Source organism: Lutra lutra, chromosome 6, assembly GCF_902655055.1.
Source record: "Lutra lutra chromosome 6, mLutLut1.2, whole genome shotgun sequence".
Lineage (NCBI taxonomy): Eukaryota > Metazoa > Chordata > Mammalia > Carnivora > Mustelidae > Lutra > Lutra lutra.
The window spans coordinates 27,276,328-27,297,057 of NC_062283.1; the positions used below are offsets into that span (position 1 = coordinate 27,276,328).

The window sequence follows — 20,730 nt, forward strand, 5'->3', positions numbered from 1 at the left end:
TCACTTATTCATTGCCCTGCTTCTTCTGTCCTTGCAGTCATTACATCCAGTCTGTTTTGAATTTCAGTTATTGCATTTTTCATTTTTTTAACTCTTTTATATCTGTGGTAAGCGTCTCCCTGATATCTTCCATTCTTTTTTCAAGCCCAGTGATTATCCTTATGACTGTTTCTTTAAATTCTGCATCAGGCATATACTTATACCTTTTTTGATTTGATCTCTGCCTGTGACCTTTTTTTGTTCTTTCTTTTAGGATGAATTCCTCTGTCTTTTTGTTTTGTCTAGGTCTCTGTCTTTTTCTATATTAGAAAATCTTGCTATGTTTCCCGATATTGAGAGCTTTAGGAAGAAGAGGTCATACAGTGTCCAGGGCCTGGTGCTTCAGGAAGCGTCTCTGGTGTATGCTGCATGCATTCTGCTACTGTGTTTGGGAGTGTTTGGACATTGGCCAGAGTATGGCAAGTTTTAACTAGGTGTGCTCTGGTCTTCTTGTTAAATGAGACCTGATGCTATTTCCACTACAAGTGAAGTTTTCAGAACTCTATGGTTAGTAGATGTGGTAGGTACAGGGGTTTCTGCTGGTCTTCTGGGAAGGGGCCTCCTGCTCTGAGAAAAGCAGTACCAGCAGAATGCAAGGGAATGAGATTGGTGTAAGCAGATTAGGCAGCCAGTGTTGGCATTGTGTTGTTTACTTAAGTTGGTTTATGCTGAAGGATGGGGGAAAGAAATGGTGCCAGCCAGCTCCTTTGTCCCTAGAGAGGGGTATCTGTGCTTGCTGCTCCCAGGGAAACACTTCCAGAAGAGTGAATAATTTCCTCTTATGCATCCCTGGTGTTTCTCAGATTGCTGTTTTCTCTCTTTCTATGTCCAGGTTGCTTGCCTGCCTGGAGCAGCACAGTGCACTTTGGATTATATCCCATCCACCTCTGGTGACTTTTGAAACTCCAAACTTTAAGGTCATGCTGTAGTGGGTTCTGAGCACGTCTTCTTAGGGAGGGTCTCGTTGCTTTGGGGCAGTTATGCTAGAGTGCAGGGGCATGGGATTTGTAGCAAAGGAGGCTAAACAGCCAGTTTGCAGGTTTTCTACCTTTAGTGCCTATGCTAAGGGGTGTGGAGGGGAAAGAAATGGTGCTCTGCAGCTCTTTTGTCCTCCAAGAGGGGTCTCTGTGAATGCCACCTCTCACAGATGTGCTCCAAGAAGAGTGAACAGTCTCTCTTCCATGTACCTTAGGTGATCCTTGGATTGTCCTGTCTGCCCTCATCTGCTTGCTTGCCTTCTCTCTAGGAGTAGGATCTCTATCTCAGCCAAGCCCACTGCCCTTTGAACTCCAGTCTCTGAGCCCTACTGGTTGCAGAAACTCAAAAAAATCAGCCCCTCTCCAGCCCTTCTCATTTTTACAGCTAATGGCTTTGAGGAAGTGTTGTCCTTGTGCATTTCCCTGTATGCTCTTCTCTCTCTCCTTTCTCTGTGAGTAGGGCTCCTTCCCCTCTGCAATACCTGTGATCCTTTTCTTCCCACAAATCATACCACCACAGTTCCTCTCTTCCTCAATTTGGCCTCTTCTCTCCCTCCAATTAAAAAGTTTTTTTCTGTCAGACCTTATGTTGATTTCTTGGGTATTCAGAATGATTTGATAGTTATCTAGTTGTGCTGAGGTGCCAGACAGGCCTAGGTTCCTCCTAGTACACTTTAATCTTAGTGTACACTTTAATCTTAGCTCCTTAGTACACTTTAATCTTCGCTCCTCCCAGTCTGAGGAAGAGAATGCTTTAATTTCAGTTTTTCTGGTGTCCTGAAAAAAGTTTTTTCAACATTCTGCTTTCACACATGTCTGTATCATTTTGCTTTTTTGTTCCTCTCAGCTGCATGAGAGTTGCGTGGCTCTGTGTGCTGAGGACAGGTTTGGGGTTCTTGCCCTCTGCCATGGTGTAGAACAGCCACACCACTGATACTGTGTCATAACTTCCTCTTCCTATCTGCTTCGTCTCTATTCCTGATGGCTCGTGAGGACTGGAAAGGTTAGCTGCTTCCATATCAGTGCCTTGGCTGATCGTGTTAATAATAGCTCTTTTACAGAGCACTAATTTTAGTGTTTAAATAGAAATGTCCAAAATATATCACTTATTAGCTGCGACTTGAGGCAAATAACTTTATTACTCTATGCCTGATTGCACAGGTCAGGTTTGAGGATTAAACAAGTTAATGTCAGTAAAGTGCTTATAACAGTGTCCAGCAGGTAAATGAAAATTTAATCTTATTATTTGGAATACATATTTATTCCAATATTTAAAATTGTATTGGCCTGGCACATAATAGGTGTTCAGAGAATAAAGTTTAGTAGCATTAAGAAATAGTGGACTGTTGGGGTGCCTGGGTGGTTCAGTTGGTTAAGTGTCTGCCTTTGGCTCAGGTCATGATCCCAGGGTCCTGAGACTAAGCCCTGCACTAGGGTCCCTGCTCAGCAGAAACACTACTTCTCTCTCTTCTTCTGCTGCTCCCCCTGCTTGTGTGCTCTCTGTCTCTCTCTTTATCGAATAAATAAATAAAATCTTAAAAAAAAAAAATAGTGGACTGTTGAACTACTAGAGTCATACTGAATAATGTCTAGATGGATTCACTCATCAAAAGAATTAATACCTTAGGAAATGGGTTTTAGACCTAGTTATTTATTTCCAGTCCAATGTTTCTTCCTTCCAGATTGATTGCTGTAAGTCGCCTACCACACAAAGATAGTAGTTGCCTTATCTTGAGTTTTTTAGAGTTCATAAAATTCCTAAGATTTTCATCTGGAGTATTTTAGTGAAACATTAGTTGTTGGATATGCCTATGGTATTTCTACCTATCTGTATTTTTTTTTTTTTTACTATTTTAAATTTTATTTTTTATAAACATATATTTTTATCCCCAGGGGTACAGGTCTGCGAATCGCCAGGTTTACACACTTCACAGCACTCACCATAGCACATACCCTCCCCAATATCCATAACCCCACCCCCCCGCCCAACCCCCCTCCCCCCATCAACCCTCAGTTTGTTTTGTGAGATTAAGAGTCACTTATGGGGGCGCCTGGGTGGCTCAGTGGGTTAAGCCGCTGCCTTCGGCTCTGGTCATGATCTCAGAGTCCTGGGATCGAGCCCCGCATCAGGGCTCTCTGCTCAGCAGGGAGCCTGCTTCCTCCTCTCTCTCTGCCTGCCTCTCTGCCTGTTTGTGACCTCTCTGTCAAATAAATAAATAAAATCTTTAAAAAAAAAAAAAAAAGAGTCACTTATGGTTTGTCTCCCTCCCAATCCCATCTTGTTTCATTTACTCTTCTCCTACCCCCTTAACCCCCCATGTTGCATCTCCTCTCCCTCATATCAGGGAGATCATATGATAGTTGTCTTACCTATCTGTATTTTTAAGCCTTTAAGAGATTATAGTAATAATTATTAATTATAATTATTAAAAAATTGAGTATACTATACTGATTTGGGCATGTTTTTAAACTATTTATCCTCTATTAAAAAGCGAGAAAGACACTGAAGGGTAGTAGAAGGGAATGGAATGGAGGAGTTAGGAATGTGTGGTCACCATATCAAACTATTAGTGAAATCCAGAAACTTAATTAAATTAAAACCAGGAAGAGTTCCAAGGCTTTTGATAGTTGGTATTTAAACCCACATAAGAGAGTTTTGTAATATTTAAACAGAAGTTACTTGAAGGGTTTTTTTCTAGTTAGAGAACTATTTTGCTTTATCAAGAGCCCATCCGTTAAAGATTTAGATGGAGTTTCAGACAGTTTAAAAAATAGTTCTTCAAACCAGTCATGCCCATGTGAAGTAACATACATGAATCAGAACAGTGAAATCTAGCCGTTGGTCTTACCACAAAGTAGTTTTGGTCTGTGTGTGCAGGAAAGAGTTAAGGTTTTTAGTTAACGAAATGGTTAATATTAGGTTGAGATCTCACCTTTAGATATACCCTAAATATAATATAATTGGAGTGAATATGTTAAGCATCCAAATAATTTTTAAACATTAATAATCAACATTTTAAAAAGTTGTATAACTCATAGTATATAAATTAAAATGCACTTTATCTTCCAAAATTAGATTTTCTTTTAAAAATAGGGCAACTCATGTAGTTCAATATGTTGATAAGTAACTATTTTTTAATTAACAGTTTCAAGAGGTATGCCTTAAAACTAATTCCTGCCCTCTCCAATTTCTGTGTATTTGGAGACCAGTCCTTGAAGTTTGTAAATTATTTTGTCTAGTTAATGTCATCATGCATTCATTAGTACCTGTTTAATAGGCAAAATTTAGTTTTAATTTTGATATAATGTTTTGTAAGGATTGATCTTCACTCTTTTTTTTTATTTAAAAATATTTAGAACAAAGCTACGAAATAACTAGCCCATTAAACAAGCCTACTATACAAAAAGTTCAGTATTAAGTACTGTGACAGGTAGAATTAGAAAAGCACCATCTGTTATCAATATACTTACAGTTTTATGCTGGCTTGACTCATTATTGAAACAAATTATGCCTTTATTTCAGAGCTCCATCCCTTTGTCCATAGCACACTAAACCAACACTGTCATTCAGGGTTCAGAGAAATAGAACCAAGAAGATGTTGATTCTGCTTCCAATTGTATATAAAGAGAAAGATTGAAGGAATTTGGCTTACCTGATTATAGAGGTTAAGAAGTCCCAGAATCTGCAGTCCTCAAGTTGGAGACTCAAGAATGCCCATGGTGTAGTTCCAATCTGAAAGCCAAGAGGCTTGAGATCCAGGAAGTACCAATGTTTCAGTTCAATGTCCCCATTCAAGGCAGTGAAGCGGGAGGAATTACCCCCTTACTGGAAGGAGGGTCAGCTTTTTTGTTCTAGTCAGGCCTTCCACTGATTGGATGGGTTCCACCCTCATTAATGAGGACAATCTGCTTTCCTTGGCCTACCAATTCAAATGTTAATCTCATCCAAAAACACTCTCACAGACATACCCAGAATAATGTTAAATGAATATCTGAGCACCCTGTGGCCCACTTAGGTTAACAGGTAGAATTAACCATCACAAGGTCCTTAACTTAGGTTTTACAGTATAGAATTCCAGTGTCATTCTGTGCCTTTTCATATCACAGTGGGTGCTGGGTTCCTTAGCAACATCCGAATTCCATACCTACAGGAGTCCTCCCAACCCTCAGTATTCACAGGGAGTTCTTAAACCTCTGTTTATCCCTCTTTGTTATTTTAAATCTCCAGGAGAAGCAGTGAATCTGTTGGACTTTTTAGGAATATATCATAGGATTATGCCTGGCAGATCTCCTTCAAAGGGCCAGTTAGCCTTGTGGAGATGTAGGAGTTCAAGTTTTTTTAACAAGTTTATTTTTTTTTTTATTTTTTATTTTTTTTTAAGATTTTATTTATTTATTTGACAGAGAGAGATCACAAGCAGGCAGAGAGGCAGGTAGAGTGAGAGGAGGAAGCAGGCTCCCCGCTGAACAGAGAGCCCGATGCGGGGCTCGATCCCAGGACCCTGAGATCATGACCCGAGCCGAAGGCAGCGGCTTAACCCACGGAGCCACCCAGGCGCCCTTTTTTTTTTTTTTTTAACAAGTTTATTTTTTTTTTTTAAGATTTTATTTATTTATTTGACAGAGAGAGATCACAAGCAGGCAGAGAGGCAGGTAGAGAGAGAGGAGGAAGGGAGTTCAAGTTTTTTAAAGAAGACCTTCAAATTATTCTAGCAGTATGCTTTCTAAAATATATCCCAGGAGGTCCTGAGGAACGCTAACCCTAGGTGATCCTTCATTCACCAAATATCCTGAACACACTATGTGACAGGTACTGATACATGTACATACACTACATATACATGTATGTACATGTAACACACATATAATATAAATTCTAAAATATATAAATATATAAAATAGTGACCAAGATAAATATGACATCTCCCCTCCTGGAGAGACAGAACCAAAATCAATTTTTAAAAAAATTTATCTTAAATTTTGCTAATAGCTATAAAAGAAACAAGTAGGGTTCTAAGATAAAGAATATCAGTGGGATGGAGGTCAGGGAAGATCTCTCTAAGGAGATGACACTGAAACCAAAACTTGAAACATAAGAGGGAAATAGCCACACAAAGAATCAGGGAAAAGAATGTATTGGGAAGAAACAACAGCACATTGCAAAGCCAAGGAAAGGAGCTTGGCGTATTTGAAAAACAGAAAGAAGGTAAAAACATTCAGAGTATACTGAGCTGTGGTTTAGGGTATCAGGAGAAGCGGGAGATGAGGCTAGAGGAGGAAGCAGGGACCAACTGACAAGGCTTTGTTACAGACTGTGGTAAAGAATGTGTATTCCAAGTATGGTGGGAAGCCACCGATAGACCCTAACTGGTGAAGTAATCTGATCAGAGTTTTGGTTTTAAAAAGACCAATCTGGTTATCTGTTCAAGAATGAATTGGCAGGGAACAAAAGGCAGAGTGGATAAACTATTAAAGCTCTCTGGGCAGGAAATGATGGTGATTGGATTAAGGTTTTGTTAGTGGAGTTGGAGAGAAAATGATAGATTTCATTTGTATTTTGGAAATAGTGTTGATCAGACTTACTGATGGATCAGATGAGTAAGAGGAGGGCAAGAGTAAACATAGAGCTACCAAATGGACTCTCAAATGAGTAGGTGTGACATTTACAAAGTCAGATAGACCTGAAGAACATGTTTGGAGGAAAATATTAGTTTTCTACTTTTAATGTATTGAGTTTGAGATTATTGTGAGTTATTCAAGAAGAGACATGAAGTAGACAATCTGAAAATCAGATTTGGGCTTCAGATGAAAGATTTGGGGTAGAGATATAAATTTGGAAGTGTGACATTGTGATTTATAATAAGAAATATATATGGTCTTTTGGTTTGGGGCACAGAGCTCTAAACCCTGGGGATTTCCTTAAATGAGGAAATCTTTTTGTTAATAATGTGTCTTTTGTTAATAACATGACCTCCGTTGCCACCTAAGGATGGGGTGCTGATTGCTTGGATCACCAACGATACAATTAGAGGGTTGAAATTTATAGTCTAACCCTCAGACCTCTAAGTAGGGGAATGGAACTGGAGGTTGAATCAGTTGCCAATGGCCGGTGATATAATCAGTCATGCCTTTGCAATGAAGCCGCCATAAAAACCCAAAGGACAGGGTTTAGAGAACTTCCAGGTTGGTGAATGTGTGGAGATGCAAGGAGAGGGGATGGAAACACTGCATCCTTTCCTTATACCTCGCTCCAACCATTTCTGAGTTTTATCCTTTTATAATAAACTGGTAATCTAGTGGGTAAACATATTTCCTAGTTCTGTGAGCTGTTGTAACAAGTTAATTGAACCCATGCAGGGAATTATAGGAATCTCTGATCTGTAGCCAATAGGTCAGAAGCACAGGTGACAACCTGGTCTTGAGATTGGCATCTAACTGTGTGTTGGGGGGTGCAAATCTTGTAGGACTGGGCCTTTAACTTGTGGGATCAGATGTTATTTCTAGGTACATTGTGTCAGAATTGAGTTGAATTGAGGACACCCAGCCAGTGTCTGGAGAATTCCTTGTTCTTGAGGGAAAACTCCTCCCCCTATATACACATGTTGGAATTGAGTACAAAATCCAAAATAGGAAGACACTAGACAGAAATGATATGTGAAGCCTTGAGAATAAATTAGAGTGTATAGAGAAAAAAAGTGCCTAAGACTAGGACACGACAAACTGCATTAATTAGAGAATAGCTAATAATATATCACCTTGGTAAGCCTGGGCCCATTCATTTGCTTTTCTACACCTAGGCCACTATATTGCCTGAAGTGTTAACTTTGAATCAGAGCATCACACTTTGACAGAAACAGAAAGTAGGCTAACAGACATTCAGGGCCAGTTGGACTTAACCTGAGTGGTCATGACTCAGATGGGAGTCACTCTTGACATCTTTCATTTCTCGCTGAAACACCCAGTAGAATTGACAGGTTCTTCAGTCACCTCTACCTAGGAATCTTGTGTCTAAGCCATCCGCACGAGTTCATGGCTTACCTCCTTTCACCTTAGTTGCTGTGATTGCTCACCTAGGTGAGTGCAACATCCTTCTAATTGGCTGTGATAATACCAGCCCCTATAGTCACTTCTCACTGTCACTTTAAAACACTGCAGTTACTTCTCATTTGTTTTAAAAATAAAGGGACAAATTGGAAGGGGAGGTGAACCATGAGAGACTATGGACTCTGAAAAACGATCTGAGAATTTTGAAGGGGTGGGGGGTGGGAGGTTGGGGGCACCAGGTGGTGGGTATTGTAGAGGGCACGGATTGCATGGAGCACTGGGTGTGGTGCAAAAATAATGAATACTGTTATGCTGAAAAAAATAAAAAAATTTAAAAAAAAATAAAAAAAATAAAAATAAAGGGACAAAAATATCAGCTTCTAAGTGAAATCCTCATTTATAAAGACTTTTGAGTGTTGTTTCTTAATGAATTTAAGAATTTGCTTATTGAATTATTACTGAGGTATATTTTAGGCTTAGTTTTTTCAAAAATTAAACTTTGATTCTTTAAAAGCAGAAGTACATTTCTATAAAGAAAAATTATAAAAGCTATATAATTTTAATATAAAATTATACAGTAAATGTAAATTAGAGCCTGAAGAGGTATGTATATATGCGTATGTTGGCCACTTTTTAACAGGTATGTCTGATGTTTTTGTTGAAAACATTCAGCAATCCTTACCCTTCTTTTGCTCATTCATGTTAGTAATGCTTATCATAATAATGAACTCTATAGACTGTTTCTCTGGCTTATATCAAAAATATATGGAACATTATTTGTATTTTTTTTTTAATTTTTTTTTTTTTTTTAATTTGACAGAGAGAGAGAGATCACAAGCAGGCAGAGAGGCAGGCAGAGAGAGAGGGGAGGAAGCAGGCTCCCCGCAGAGCAGAGAGCCCCACGCGGGGCTCGATCCCAGGACCCTGGGATCATGACCTGAGCCGAAGGCAGAGGCTTTAACCCACTGAGCCACCCAGGCGCCCCCATTATTTGTATTTTAAAATTAACTTGAAGTCAGTTGTCAACTTGAAAGTTCTCTTGACATGTCTCTAGTGAATAATTCATAAGCATTTTACCTTTAAAGGATAATTTCACATTATGTTAGTGAAGTATCAGAATTTTTGTTTTTACCCTACCATTTTGTTATTATTTCTTTATTTTGAAAGTTTTCCAAGCTTACCCTCCCTTCTCAGGCATTTTTTATGGTAATATTTAGTTGTTTGAAAATTTGGGAGTAAAAAGTTAACTAAAATCCAATTGAATGTATTTCTCTTTTAATCAATGTAGTCTTCCACATACTACTTTCAGGAGAAAGAAATATCAGAGGAAAACATGGCTAGCAGTAAATAGATAAAAATTTAGTTTGAGAATTCTAGGATATATTCTCTCCTGAATTAAACTATAAAGTCCCTAAAAGAACAGTGATTTATAATTTTTAAAAAATAAAATGCCAAGTATAATGCTTATTTATAAGTGCTTAAAGGAAGGGAATGGATAGCCCAAGATTCCTAGATGTTAATCGAGAGTTTACTTTTCCTTTTTTTTTCCTATACTGTCTAATGAGAAATAGTATTGAGAAATTTATCCTGGGTATGATTTAGGTTTAACCATAAACAATTATTAATGAATATGGCACATGAAATTCACCTACAAAAAAAGTAATTTCAACTTAATTCTTAGGCTTACTTATGGAAATTGTATTTAAAGGTTTTAAGAAGATGAATAACTTCTTTTTGGAATAAGAAAGTTTTTCTAAGTCTGTTTTTAAATCAGAAACTTAGATTATGTCTTATACATTCCTTTCAGTCACGTTACAACTATATCTTACGGTCTCTTTATATACAACTGGTATCTGAAGACAACTAATATATTTGATTTTGCTTTTTTAATTTTTAAGACTGCGGAGAAATCAGGCCAGATTGAAAGATCAAAGAATGTAAGGCAAAGACAAAATGATTTTAAGGTAAGTTAAGGATAAGTATGTAGACTTTTTCACAGGGTAAGGTTTTCTCAACCAAAGTTACTAGAAAACTTTACATTCAAACTATTCATCATTGTTCAGGCAGATTCCTTTAGCTGATTTAGTCAAATTAATGACTTTTAATGCAGTTTTACTCTCATCATTATCTAGAAAATGATTCAAGAAGTAATGCAGTGTCTTGTGAAGTTGATCCGTGGAGCCCTGCTCCCACTCAGCATCCCAGAGTGTGGAGTGAGGCAGTATGGAGGCTGGGAGGTGAAATCTGAGCTCTCAGGACAGTGGCTTGCTCATGTCATCCAGACCATAAGGTAAATATGGACTCATTCTTCTGAAAAGGGGTAAATTTTTTTTGTCTTTTTGAGGGAAAAAGGAAATACCAACACATTCAACTTGGGATAAGATTTTTTAATATAGTCAACAAAGAATTTTACTCTGTCTTCTTGCCTCCAGTATTTCCTCTGTATCATAAAGCATCTAAGCTAAACCTTCCTGGTGCTTATGTTTGATGAGAATGTCATACTGAATGAGGATCTTCTTATTGTTTAATTCGGTATTAGTGCTGTATTATGATTCCTGTTATGATTTTACTTTCCCTGGGCTTTCAGTATAATATTGTAGCTTATAACCTCCATAACCTGGCCAAACTGATGACAGGAATTGCTTCAATATCATACTCTGCTCATTTTTGTTTTATTGTGTCTCTTTCACAGGCTTACTTATGAATCGTTGAATGCCCTTGAAATTCCTAATGACATGTTACAGACTATCCAGGATCTCATTTTGGATCTCCGAGTACGTTGTGTGATGGTCACATTGCAACACACAGCAGAAGGTATGTTAAGAAAAATTGATGACATTTGCTAGGTAATGATTATCTACATATGCCACCTCTTTCTATCTTCTAATCCTTGAAAATGACAATTACTTTTATGGGAATTTGAATATTTTAGATCACAAATAGCTGCTCAATAGGATTTTTTTCCTTTTCTAAATATCTTTCCAAATCTATTTATGTGAGATGTCAGACGATGCATAAATTAATATAGATATACTTGAAAATATTTCAGGATATAAGAACATCCTTATGGCAAATGTTAAGTAGAAAAAGTATAGTATAAAATGTATATAAAGTATGAGTCCAATTTTGAAAAGATGTATACTTTATTTATTTTTTAAAGATTTATTTATTTATTTATCAGAGAAAGAGAGGAAGGGAGAGAGGACAAGCAGGGGGAGCAGTAGGCAGAGGCAGAAGCAGGCTCCCGTTGAAAAGGAGTCCAATGTGGGACTTGATCCTAAGACCCTGAGCCAAAGGCAGATACTTAACTGACTGAGCCACCCAGGCGTCCTGTATGTATATTTTAAATATTTAGAAATACCAGTGTAAAGTCAGAGGAAAGACTAACAGTGGTTTTCTGTATAGTAGAAATTATAAGTGATGCACATTTTCTTTATATATTTTAGAATTTTCAGGATTTTGTGCATATAATCATAAAAGGAAGGGTTATCTTTATAAAGCAGCAATTTAGATATTAAATATTTTCAAAAGCAGTCAAGAACATCATTATAAATAACATAAGCCATAAGTGTCTGTCACCAGGACTTTCAAGTAAGAAGGTCACTTCTTGGGGCACCTTGGTGGCCTGATCGGTTAAGTATCCAACTCTTGGTTTCGGCTCAGGTAATGATCTTGTGGTTGTGGGATTGATCGAGTCCAACATTGGCTCTGTGTGCTCAGTGTGGACTCTGCTTTAGGTTCTCTCTCCTCCTCTTCCCTCTCACCCGTGCTCTCTCAAATAAATAAAATCTAAAAAAAAAAAAAAGTCACATCTCTACAGAATTGGTGACTAAACATACTGTGTCAACAGAAAGGGAACAGAATCCGGGTGAGAAACAGCAATGTCCTCTGAATTTACCTGGGGACCTGAGACAGCCTGAAATGCTAAAGGTTTGGACAGGTGGCATTCCTTTGTCAGTCATCAGAAGTGTCTAAGATTAGGGGCACCTGGGTGGCTCAGTTGGTTAAGTGACTGCCTTCGGCTCAGGTCATGATCCCAGAGTCTTGGGATCGAGCCCCACATTGGGCTCCCAGCTCCACGGGGAGTCTGCTTCTCCCCTGACTCTCCCTCTCATGCTCCTTCTCACTCTCACTCTCTCTCAAATGAATAAATACAATCTTAAAAAAAAATTTTTTAAAAAGTGTCTAAGATTAAAACAATATAAATTTTTCATCAGATATTTTAGGAAAAAGATATTTTGTAGTTTATTTTGTACATGTTAACTATTTTCTTTTTTTTTTCTTTTTTTTTTATGTTAACTATTTTCAAGAGTGCTTTGAATAAGTAATAAACCATTATCTGAAGTTGTCATTAAGCCTAGCCTAGCAGTCTCCAAATTGGCTAAATTTATTTACATTAATGTTTTATGAAAAAAAATCCAGAAAACAATACATATTTAAATCCTTGAGTTTACCAGAATTATGTTTTATATTATTACCTATCTTTCATTTTTTTACAAACCCATATAAAACAATGAAAACCCATAATATTTACAGATTTTTATCTCTGCAAAGTTCAACTAGATAATTATAATAAAAAGTACTTGTGTGCTTATTTTCTCTTTAGAAATAAAGAGGTTAGCTGAAAAGGAAGACTGGATTATAGATAATGAAGGACTAACTTCTCTTGTAAGTTTAAATTCTTTTCTGTGATTAATCATTAGTGCATATTCAAAATAATGATTTATTTTATTAATAAGCATATATTCTAGGGGAGGCAGTGGGAGGGCTGGGATAGCTAGGAGATGGTCATTGGGGAGGGTATGTGCTATGGTGAGTGCTGTGAATTGTGTAAGACTGATTAATCACAGACCTGTACCCCTGAAACAAATAATACATTATATGTTAATTAAAAAATAAGCATATATTCTCTGCATTGTAATTCTATATCATTTTCAGAAATAGAAAAAAATAATGAAATAGAAATAATAATAGAAATAGAAAATATAAATATTTTTATATATAGAAATATATAAAAATAGAAAATATATAAAAATATATGTATAAATATATATAAATTATATATGTAATTTATATATATATAGAAAAATAGAAAAATAAACTTCTTAATGTTTTCCTTTTCAGAGTCAGTTTTGCTTAACACTAACCACAAATATTTAAAAATTAATAAAAATTGTGATTTCTTTTAGGGTACTCTTCATCATGTGTCACTGTTGTCTGCATTACATTTTAAAATGGATTGTGCTTCATTCTAAGTTACCCAGTAACTTGAATTTTTTAGAAAAATAGAATAGAAAGAAATGCTGGTGCTGGCCTCTAAGCCAAAACAAAACAAAACAAACAACAATAACAGCAGACCTCTCCAGATACATACATAGGTCAAGCAGGCAATTAAAAAGTTGAACTATGATATTAAGCAACTATAACCATAGAATAATTTCATGTTTGTCACAAATACAAATTAGAAGACTAAACTTTGTAGATGAAGGCAGAAACCTGACTGCATTCCCCAGATGTATTTTCTCCATTTTTCTTTCTAAGTTAAAACAGAAACTGTTGGGATTAACAATGTGCTCTGCAAAACAACAACAAAAACAGCATTTTTCCAGCCTCCACTGGGATAAGAATGTGAATAAATTCTAGTCAACTAGATGTAGGAAGACTGGTCAGCTGTGTCTCGCTCCTAAGAAAGTGCTGGACTTTTCTCATGACAGGAATAAGGCCAGGGTGGTTGGAACTACAATGGCCTTTTTGTGATCATGAGGCCATCCAGAGACAGAAGCCACAATAAGGATCACAATGAAGAAAGTCAGAAGGAGCCTTTCGTATTGACTGCATCACTAAGCTGCCATACTAGTTCTGTTTCTTTAATGTTAGAGAAAAAAGAAATGCCCACCTTGTCTAAAGGCCCTCGATGTTTTAGCATCTGAATGTCAATTTAACTGATACACCCACCTACAGGATCGTTGTGGGAATCCATGAAACAGATGTGAAAACATAGTATATCATGAAAACTATTTTCAAAATTATTTTGAAAATCTAAGACTCTCATCTGAACAGATGATGACTCTAAAATTAATATGCCATGTTTCTGATTGGCTCTGTGTGCTCAGTGTGGACTCTGCTTCAGGTTCTCTCTCCTCCTCTTACCTCTCACCCATGCGCTCTCTCTCAAATAAATAAATAAAATCTAAAAAAAAAAAAGGTCACATCTCTACAGAATTGGTGACTAAACATACTGTGTCAACAGAAAGGGTACAGAATCCCGGTTCAGTCCTTAGTTCTGTCACATAATAGTCATGCAATCTTTTTTTTTTTTTTTTAAGTTTATTTATTTATCTCTCTACCCAACATGGGGCCGGAACTCAGGACCCTAAAATCAAGAGTTGCATGCTCTTCTGACTGAGGCAGTCAGGTGATCCAATAGCCATACACTCTTAAAGAAGCCACTTTACCTCTCTGGGTCCCATTTAGTGCTTATGTGTTAGCAACTGAATCTGGGTCCTGGTGAATGTTACATGATAACTGCCACATCTGGGTCCCACTGTGTGCTTATGTGGTGGCTGCCATATCTAAGTTTGGTTGTTTGATTATAGTAGTTAAACCTCTTTGAAAATATTTTGAAATGGTCACTATAGACTTGTTTATAATCAATTTAAAGTTTAACTATAATATTAAGAAACTGTAACCATAGAATAATTTCATGTTTGTCACAAATACAAGTAGAAGACTAAACTTTGTAGATGAATGACCCACAGAAAGTTATACTTCTGGTGTCAGCCGTTGTATCTTATAGCCAGATGTTGGTAAAGAAATATGCTAACATAATAGTGTTGATAAAGCTGAGCGTGTTTTAAGCTAGTCAGCATGGACCTCACTTCAGAAAAAAGGTGAATCAGTGCATAGAGTAAAAGTTGAAACTCCAGCTTTGAGTATTTTAACCTAATATCTGTAAAATTCTTAAAACTTTGAACAATGACTTAAATTGTCTCAAATTCTATTATACACTACTAATTTATATCTTCTTAACATTTCCAAAGTACCAGTCACATTTTTCTTTCCCTGAAATTTTTAATTTTTTAATTTTTTAAAATTTTCAATTCTGAGAGCTTTCCTCTTTCCTAAGAACTGGAATGATTTGTGATAACTCCTTTAGTCAGCTAAATTGGGTGGTTCATTAACAATATGCAGAGATAGTACTATTTCTTTTTAGAGAAAGAAATAGATGTTTGTACTTTTACTCCCACTTTAACTGAAATTACTGGAGTTCTCTGGTATTCCCTGTTTACTGTATTAATATAAATATAAAAAGAAATTAATAAAATCTAGTTCAGCTATTAATGCAAGAAATCTAAGTAACTACATATGAACATCAACATGTAATTGCCCACAGTTGAATTTTGGATTTAATTCTATTATTATTTTAACATCTTAGATTTTCCCAACTTTTGAGGCAGGTAGGTTGGAGGGATAAGGTCAGGTATCTACCAAACATTTTGACTCTTGAAATACTTCTGTGCAGTTGGTATTTCATACTATATGGTTTTATTTTTATTTATTTTGGGGGTACTTTGAAGTTTTTTTTTATGGCGCCCTCTTGTGGTTTCAAAGTGGAGTATTAAAATGATATTAAGGTTGAGGCAATATTTTAGCTTTCATTAAGTGTGGGTTCCTTTTTGTAAAAAAAAAAAAAAAGAAAAAAGAATCATCTTTGTATATAGGTATCCCTTCTGTTTAGTTTTCTCCCCCAATCTCTTTTAAAAATTGAAGCATTTGCACATAGCTTTTCAGTTGAACTATGAGCCTTATGTGGCCTTGTGCTCCTAAGTGAAACCCAGACCCTTAGCATCATCTTGTACTGCCAAGCTCACGGTTAGTGGTTGCGATGCACTGCTATTCTTGTGGTTCCACAACCCCTTTGGTCTCTGCCCACCCTGGCCTGTGTACATGTTGTCCTGCCTCTCTGAGCTCATCACCCCCTTCCCTTATCTTTTAAGGGATTGACTCCTCTTCCCCTTCAAATGTCAGCTTAAATGTTTTCACTAAATCTTCTTTGTCTTAGTTGGAGTAGATTCCCCTCCAGCATCCTCCTCCTCCTCCTCCTCATCATCAATTTTTCTCTGAGTTCCCATATGTTCTTTTCGTGTATATAAAAAATAACTGTAATGATTTTGGAATTAAAGATCATAGACCTCCCACGAATAATATTAGTAACATTAAATTTTGAGCAGTTCCAGACATGTAGAAGATCTAGGAGACTGAGCTCAGAATATATCCTGGAAGTAGTATTTAAAATATGAATTTGTGGGGCACCTCTTTTTAAAAATATTTTCCTATTGGCCTTATCTTTAAATTGCTTAAAAATAAGATTTTCTTGGGGCGCCTGGGTGGTTCAGTTTGTTAAGCATCTGACTCCTGATTTCAGCTCAGGTCATGATCTCAGGGTCATGAGATGGAGCCCCACATCAGGCTCACCACTGAATGTGGAGTCTGCTTAAGATTCTCTCTCTCCCTCTGCCCCTACCTCCCCCTCTTGAGCATGCTTTCTCTCTCTCAAAATAATAATAATAAAATATAAACTTGTTACATCTGTTCTTTTTCAGGTCATTTGCCTCTCAGTAGAATTTTGAAGGAAAATTTTATTTATACCTAACTTCTGTTCTAGAAGTAGATGTATTTTAGAATTTCAAGATTTACCCATTTTTAGATATCAAGTGTAAAACATGCCAAGTCTAAATCTTGATGTCTAAGAGATTATCTGTTAAGTTGTTGGCATCTGTTTTCCTTTCAATAAATCTGTAAAATTGAGAGTTTTAGGTCATTATTTGCTTCTGTTCAATATCTTTTATTATTTTTTTTATTTTTTCAGTGTTCCAAGATTCATTGTTTATGTACCACAGTCAGTGCTCCATGCAATACATGCCCTCCTTAATACCCACCACCAGGCTCACCTAACCCCCCACCCCGCTCCTTCCAAAACCCTCAGTTTGTTTCTCAGAGTCCATAGTCTCTCATGGTTCATCTCCCCCTCTGATTTCCCCCAAATCACTTTTCATTTCCTTCTCCTAATGTCCTCCATGTTATTCCTTATGCTCCACAAGTAAGTAAAACCATATGATAATTGACTTTCTCTGCTTGACTTATTTTACTCAGCATAACGTAAAAAATGGGCAGAATACATGAACAGACACTTGTCCAGTAAAGACATACAAATGGCTAACAGACACGTGAAAAAATGTTCATCATCATTAGTCATCAGGGAGATTAAAATCCAAACCACATTGAGATATCATCTTACACCAATGAGAATGGCCAAAATTAACAAGACAGTAAGCAACAAGTTTTGGAGAGGATTTGGAGAAAGGAGAACCCTCTTACACTGTTGGTGGGAATGCAAGTTGGTGTAGCCCCTTTGGAAAACAGTGTGGAGATTCCTTAAGAAATTAAAAATAGAGCTTCCCTATGACCCTGCAATCCCACTACTGGGTATTTACCCCAGTGATACAGACGTAGTGAAAAGAAGGGCCATCTGTATCGCAGTGTTCAATATCTTAATAGCCAATCTTATTTTTGAATTTTAAGATAACGTATTTTTTTTTTCCTTCAGCCATATCAGTTTGAGCAGTGCATTGTACATTCTCTGCAGTCACTTAAAGGAGTTCTAGAGTGCAAGCCTGGAGAAGCCAGTGTAAGTTTTCCATTAACTTCAACTTCTGTTTCAGTCTTTTCCAGGAACCTGTGGGAATCACAGTTGTAAATAAGTCATTTCAGCACAAGAGAGCTTTTCCCTCAGCTGCTTGCTTGTTTTATTTCATTTAATTGCATAGGGTGTCAATCTTGGTTCCATGATAGGCTGACAAGTTAAAATGTGAATTTGTTATAGGTAGAGTAATTGGAATCATCAACACTTTGTATACAGAGAGAGTGACTGACCTGAATGTTATCAGGCTGCTCCATGCCAGTGTATTCTCAGGACAAAAACACTGCCTGGAATGCAGCTCTTTATCACTGTCCCTTTCAGATTAAGGTTACCCACACTGGAAGCAGTTTCCCATGTGTGATTCTTTTTATATCAAGCTTCATAAACACAAAATTTTGTTTTCTCAGTGAAGTCCAAAAACTTATCAAAATTCTTCTTTATAGGTCTTTCAACAACCTAAAACACAGGAGGAGGTTTGTCAACTCAGCATCAATATCATGCAGGTAATATGTAAAAGCACTGATGCCCTGAAACCTGAAATAAAGCAAATTATAGTAAACTCCCACCTATTAATAATATATGTATAACATTCTTTTTTCATCTTGTCTGAGTCTGTAATAGTTTATGGCGAGTAAGGTAACGAAGTTCAAGGTAGGATTAATTCCAGCTTATTCTAGAAATACCCCTTTATATTATACTTCTTTTTATATACTTTTATACTTTTATATACTTTTTAAAAGTATACTTTTGTATACTTTATATTATACTTTTTTGTGTGTTTTCCTCTTTACTTATATTTCTGTTACAGCACAAATTAAATGACATGATAGTTGTTTACATTGTGTCTACAGTGTGAAGTTCTTTGGTTGGGACTAGTGCTTTGTCAGAACATAACAAAGTTGAGCATGTAATTGAGTGGATGAAAGGAAGGAAAAGGTCTTTTTCCTAAAATAAATTCAGGAATTTATAGTTGGATCAAAACATAGGTGCTTTAAATCTTTCAGCACTTAATTTATGACCATATACAGGATATTCTATCACTTCTGGGAGATATACATACATACATACATACATACATATCACTTAGTATATATTTGGGTTTTTTTTATTTACATAGGATTATTGGGGCACCTGGGTGGCTAAGTTGGTTAAGCATCTGACTGTTGATTTCAGCTCAGGTCATGAACTAAGGGCCATGAGATTAAGCCCTGTGTCAGGCTCTGATGCTGTGCTGGAGCCTGCTTAAGATTCTCTCTCTCCTTCTGCCCACCCCTCTCCACTTGTGAGTGTACGTGCATACACTCTCTTTAAAAAAAAAAGGAATTTATTTACAGAAAATTATTTTTAATGTCCAAATCAATTAATATCTAAGAATCATGTTACTGAAACTTCTTATTTTTGACTTAGATTTTTATATACTGTCTGGAACAGTTGAGCACTAAGCCTGATGCAGATGTAGATACTACACAGTAAGTAAACTGAAACTAATCTCACTGATGCATTTAGGAGGATTAAAAATGCACACCAATGTTTTATATGTAGTCTTATAAACTAAGACAATAAGAAAGATAGATTATATATATTAAAATTATATTTTTATATATTTGACCTGTATTTGTATATAATTTCTTCATCTTCTGAACTCATTTTAGCATTCCTAGAAAAATGTTGAGCAAACTGAAGACATGATTGGTTACTAATTACGGAAAGCAACAAGTTTTATAAATAATATATATAAGTTTTATAAATAATAATGAAAATTAAGATATATAATAGATATATAATTCCTAGTTGATAACCTTTAGAACTAATAGCTGATTCTCTAACATTCTGATGTTAGAGAATTCTATACTCTTGTTAAAGACTAATTTTTCTAGTAGAATTAAGTCTGGGTCAGGCTTAGTTATTTGAGCTTCAGAGGATACATGTTGATTCTTAACATTTACAAATTCTGATAATAATTCTTTTATAATATTGTTCTATAGATCTTTTAATATGTAATTTATCTGAATGTTATTGAATGATATTTGGCATATGTAACTTCTGTGTTAAGGTTAATGCTCTGACACAGAAAATACTGAAATAAATGCCATTTAAGGTATTTCTAACAGGTATAAATTGGTATTTATAAAACCAGGTAATGGGGATTAAGGAGTGCACTTGTGATGAGCAGGAGCGATGTATAGAACTGTCAAATTGCTATATTGTACACCTGAAACTAAAATAACACTGTATGTGGAGTTTAAAATAAAATGAAATAAAATTAAAAAAAAAGAAAAGTTCAGAAATACATAACACTATGTATTAGAATTCAGTGGTGTCTGAAACAGAAATTGTAACAAAACAATATGGAAGGAAAGACGTTTAATCAACAGTATCAGGAAATTGATTAACAATACAAATTCCTGGTGGATCGCGTTAAATATATAACATCAAATCACAGAAAAGCTACAGTTCAATATTTATTAAGTCTGAAAGAGGCAGTAGCATTATACACTGAGAGACTTTATATTTTGGATACTCACCCTTTACTGGATATGTCATTTGTAAACCAATACCAAGAATATCACAAACATGGAAAACTTGTCAAATTACCAATTTATTCCTTAAGGATATTCTAACAGGAGTGAGGTGGTATCTCATTGTATCTTTGATTTGCATTTCCCTAATGATGAGTGATGATGAATATCTTTTCATGTGTCTTGGCCATCTGGATGTCTTTTTTGGAGAAATGCATGTTCATGTGTTCTGCTCATTTTTAAATTTGTTCTTTGGGTGTTGAACTTTATAAGTTCTTTATGTTTTGGATACTAACCCTTTATTGGATATGTCATTTGTAGATATCTTCTTCCATTTTGTAGGTTGCCTTTTAGTTTTGAGACTGTTTTCTTTGCTGGGCAGAAGCTTTTTAATTTAATGTAGTCCCAGTGGTTGACTTTTGCTTTTGTTTCCCTTGCAAAAGGGAAGTTA

At 36.1% G+C, this 20,730-nt stretch overlaps 1 protein-coding gene across 3 annotated transcripts in view; it reads left to right on the plus strand.

The window, feature by feature from the left end:
• EXOC2 (exocyst complex component 2) overlaps positions 1-20,730 on the plus strand; it is a 269,449-nt gene that overhangs the window by 150,754 nt on the left and 97,965 nt on the right. For all 3 annotated transcript variants that reach the window (XM_047733700.1, XM_047733697.1, XM_047733699.1), the window contains 7 exons: positions 9,959-10,024; positions 10,193-10,350; positions 10,753-10,874; positions 12,667-12,728; positions 17,668-17,748; positions 18,204-18,263; positions 19,168-19,229. In XM_047733700.1, coding sequence (XP_047589656.1) covers positions 9,959-10,024; positions 10,193-10,350; positions 10,753-10,874; positions 12,667-12,728; positions 17,668-17,748; positions 18,204-18,263; positions 19,168-19,229 — 611 coding nt within the window. The remainder of the gene's footprint in view (positions 1-9,958; positions 10,025-10,192; positions 10,351-10,752; positions 10,875-12,666; positions 12,729-17,667; positions 17,749-18,203; positions 18,264-19,167; positions 19,230-20,730) is intronic.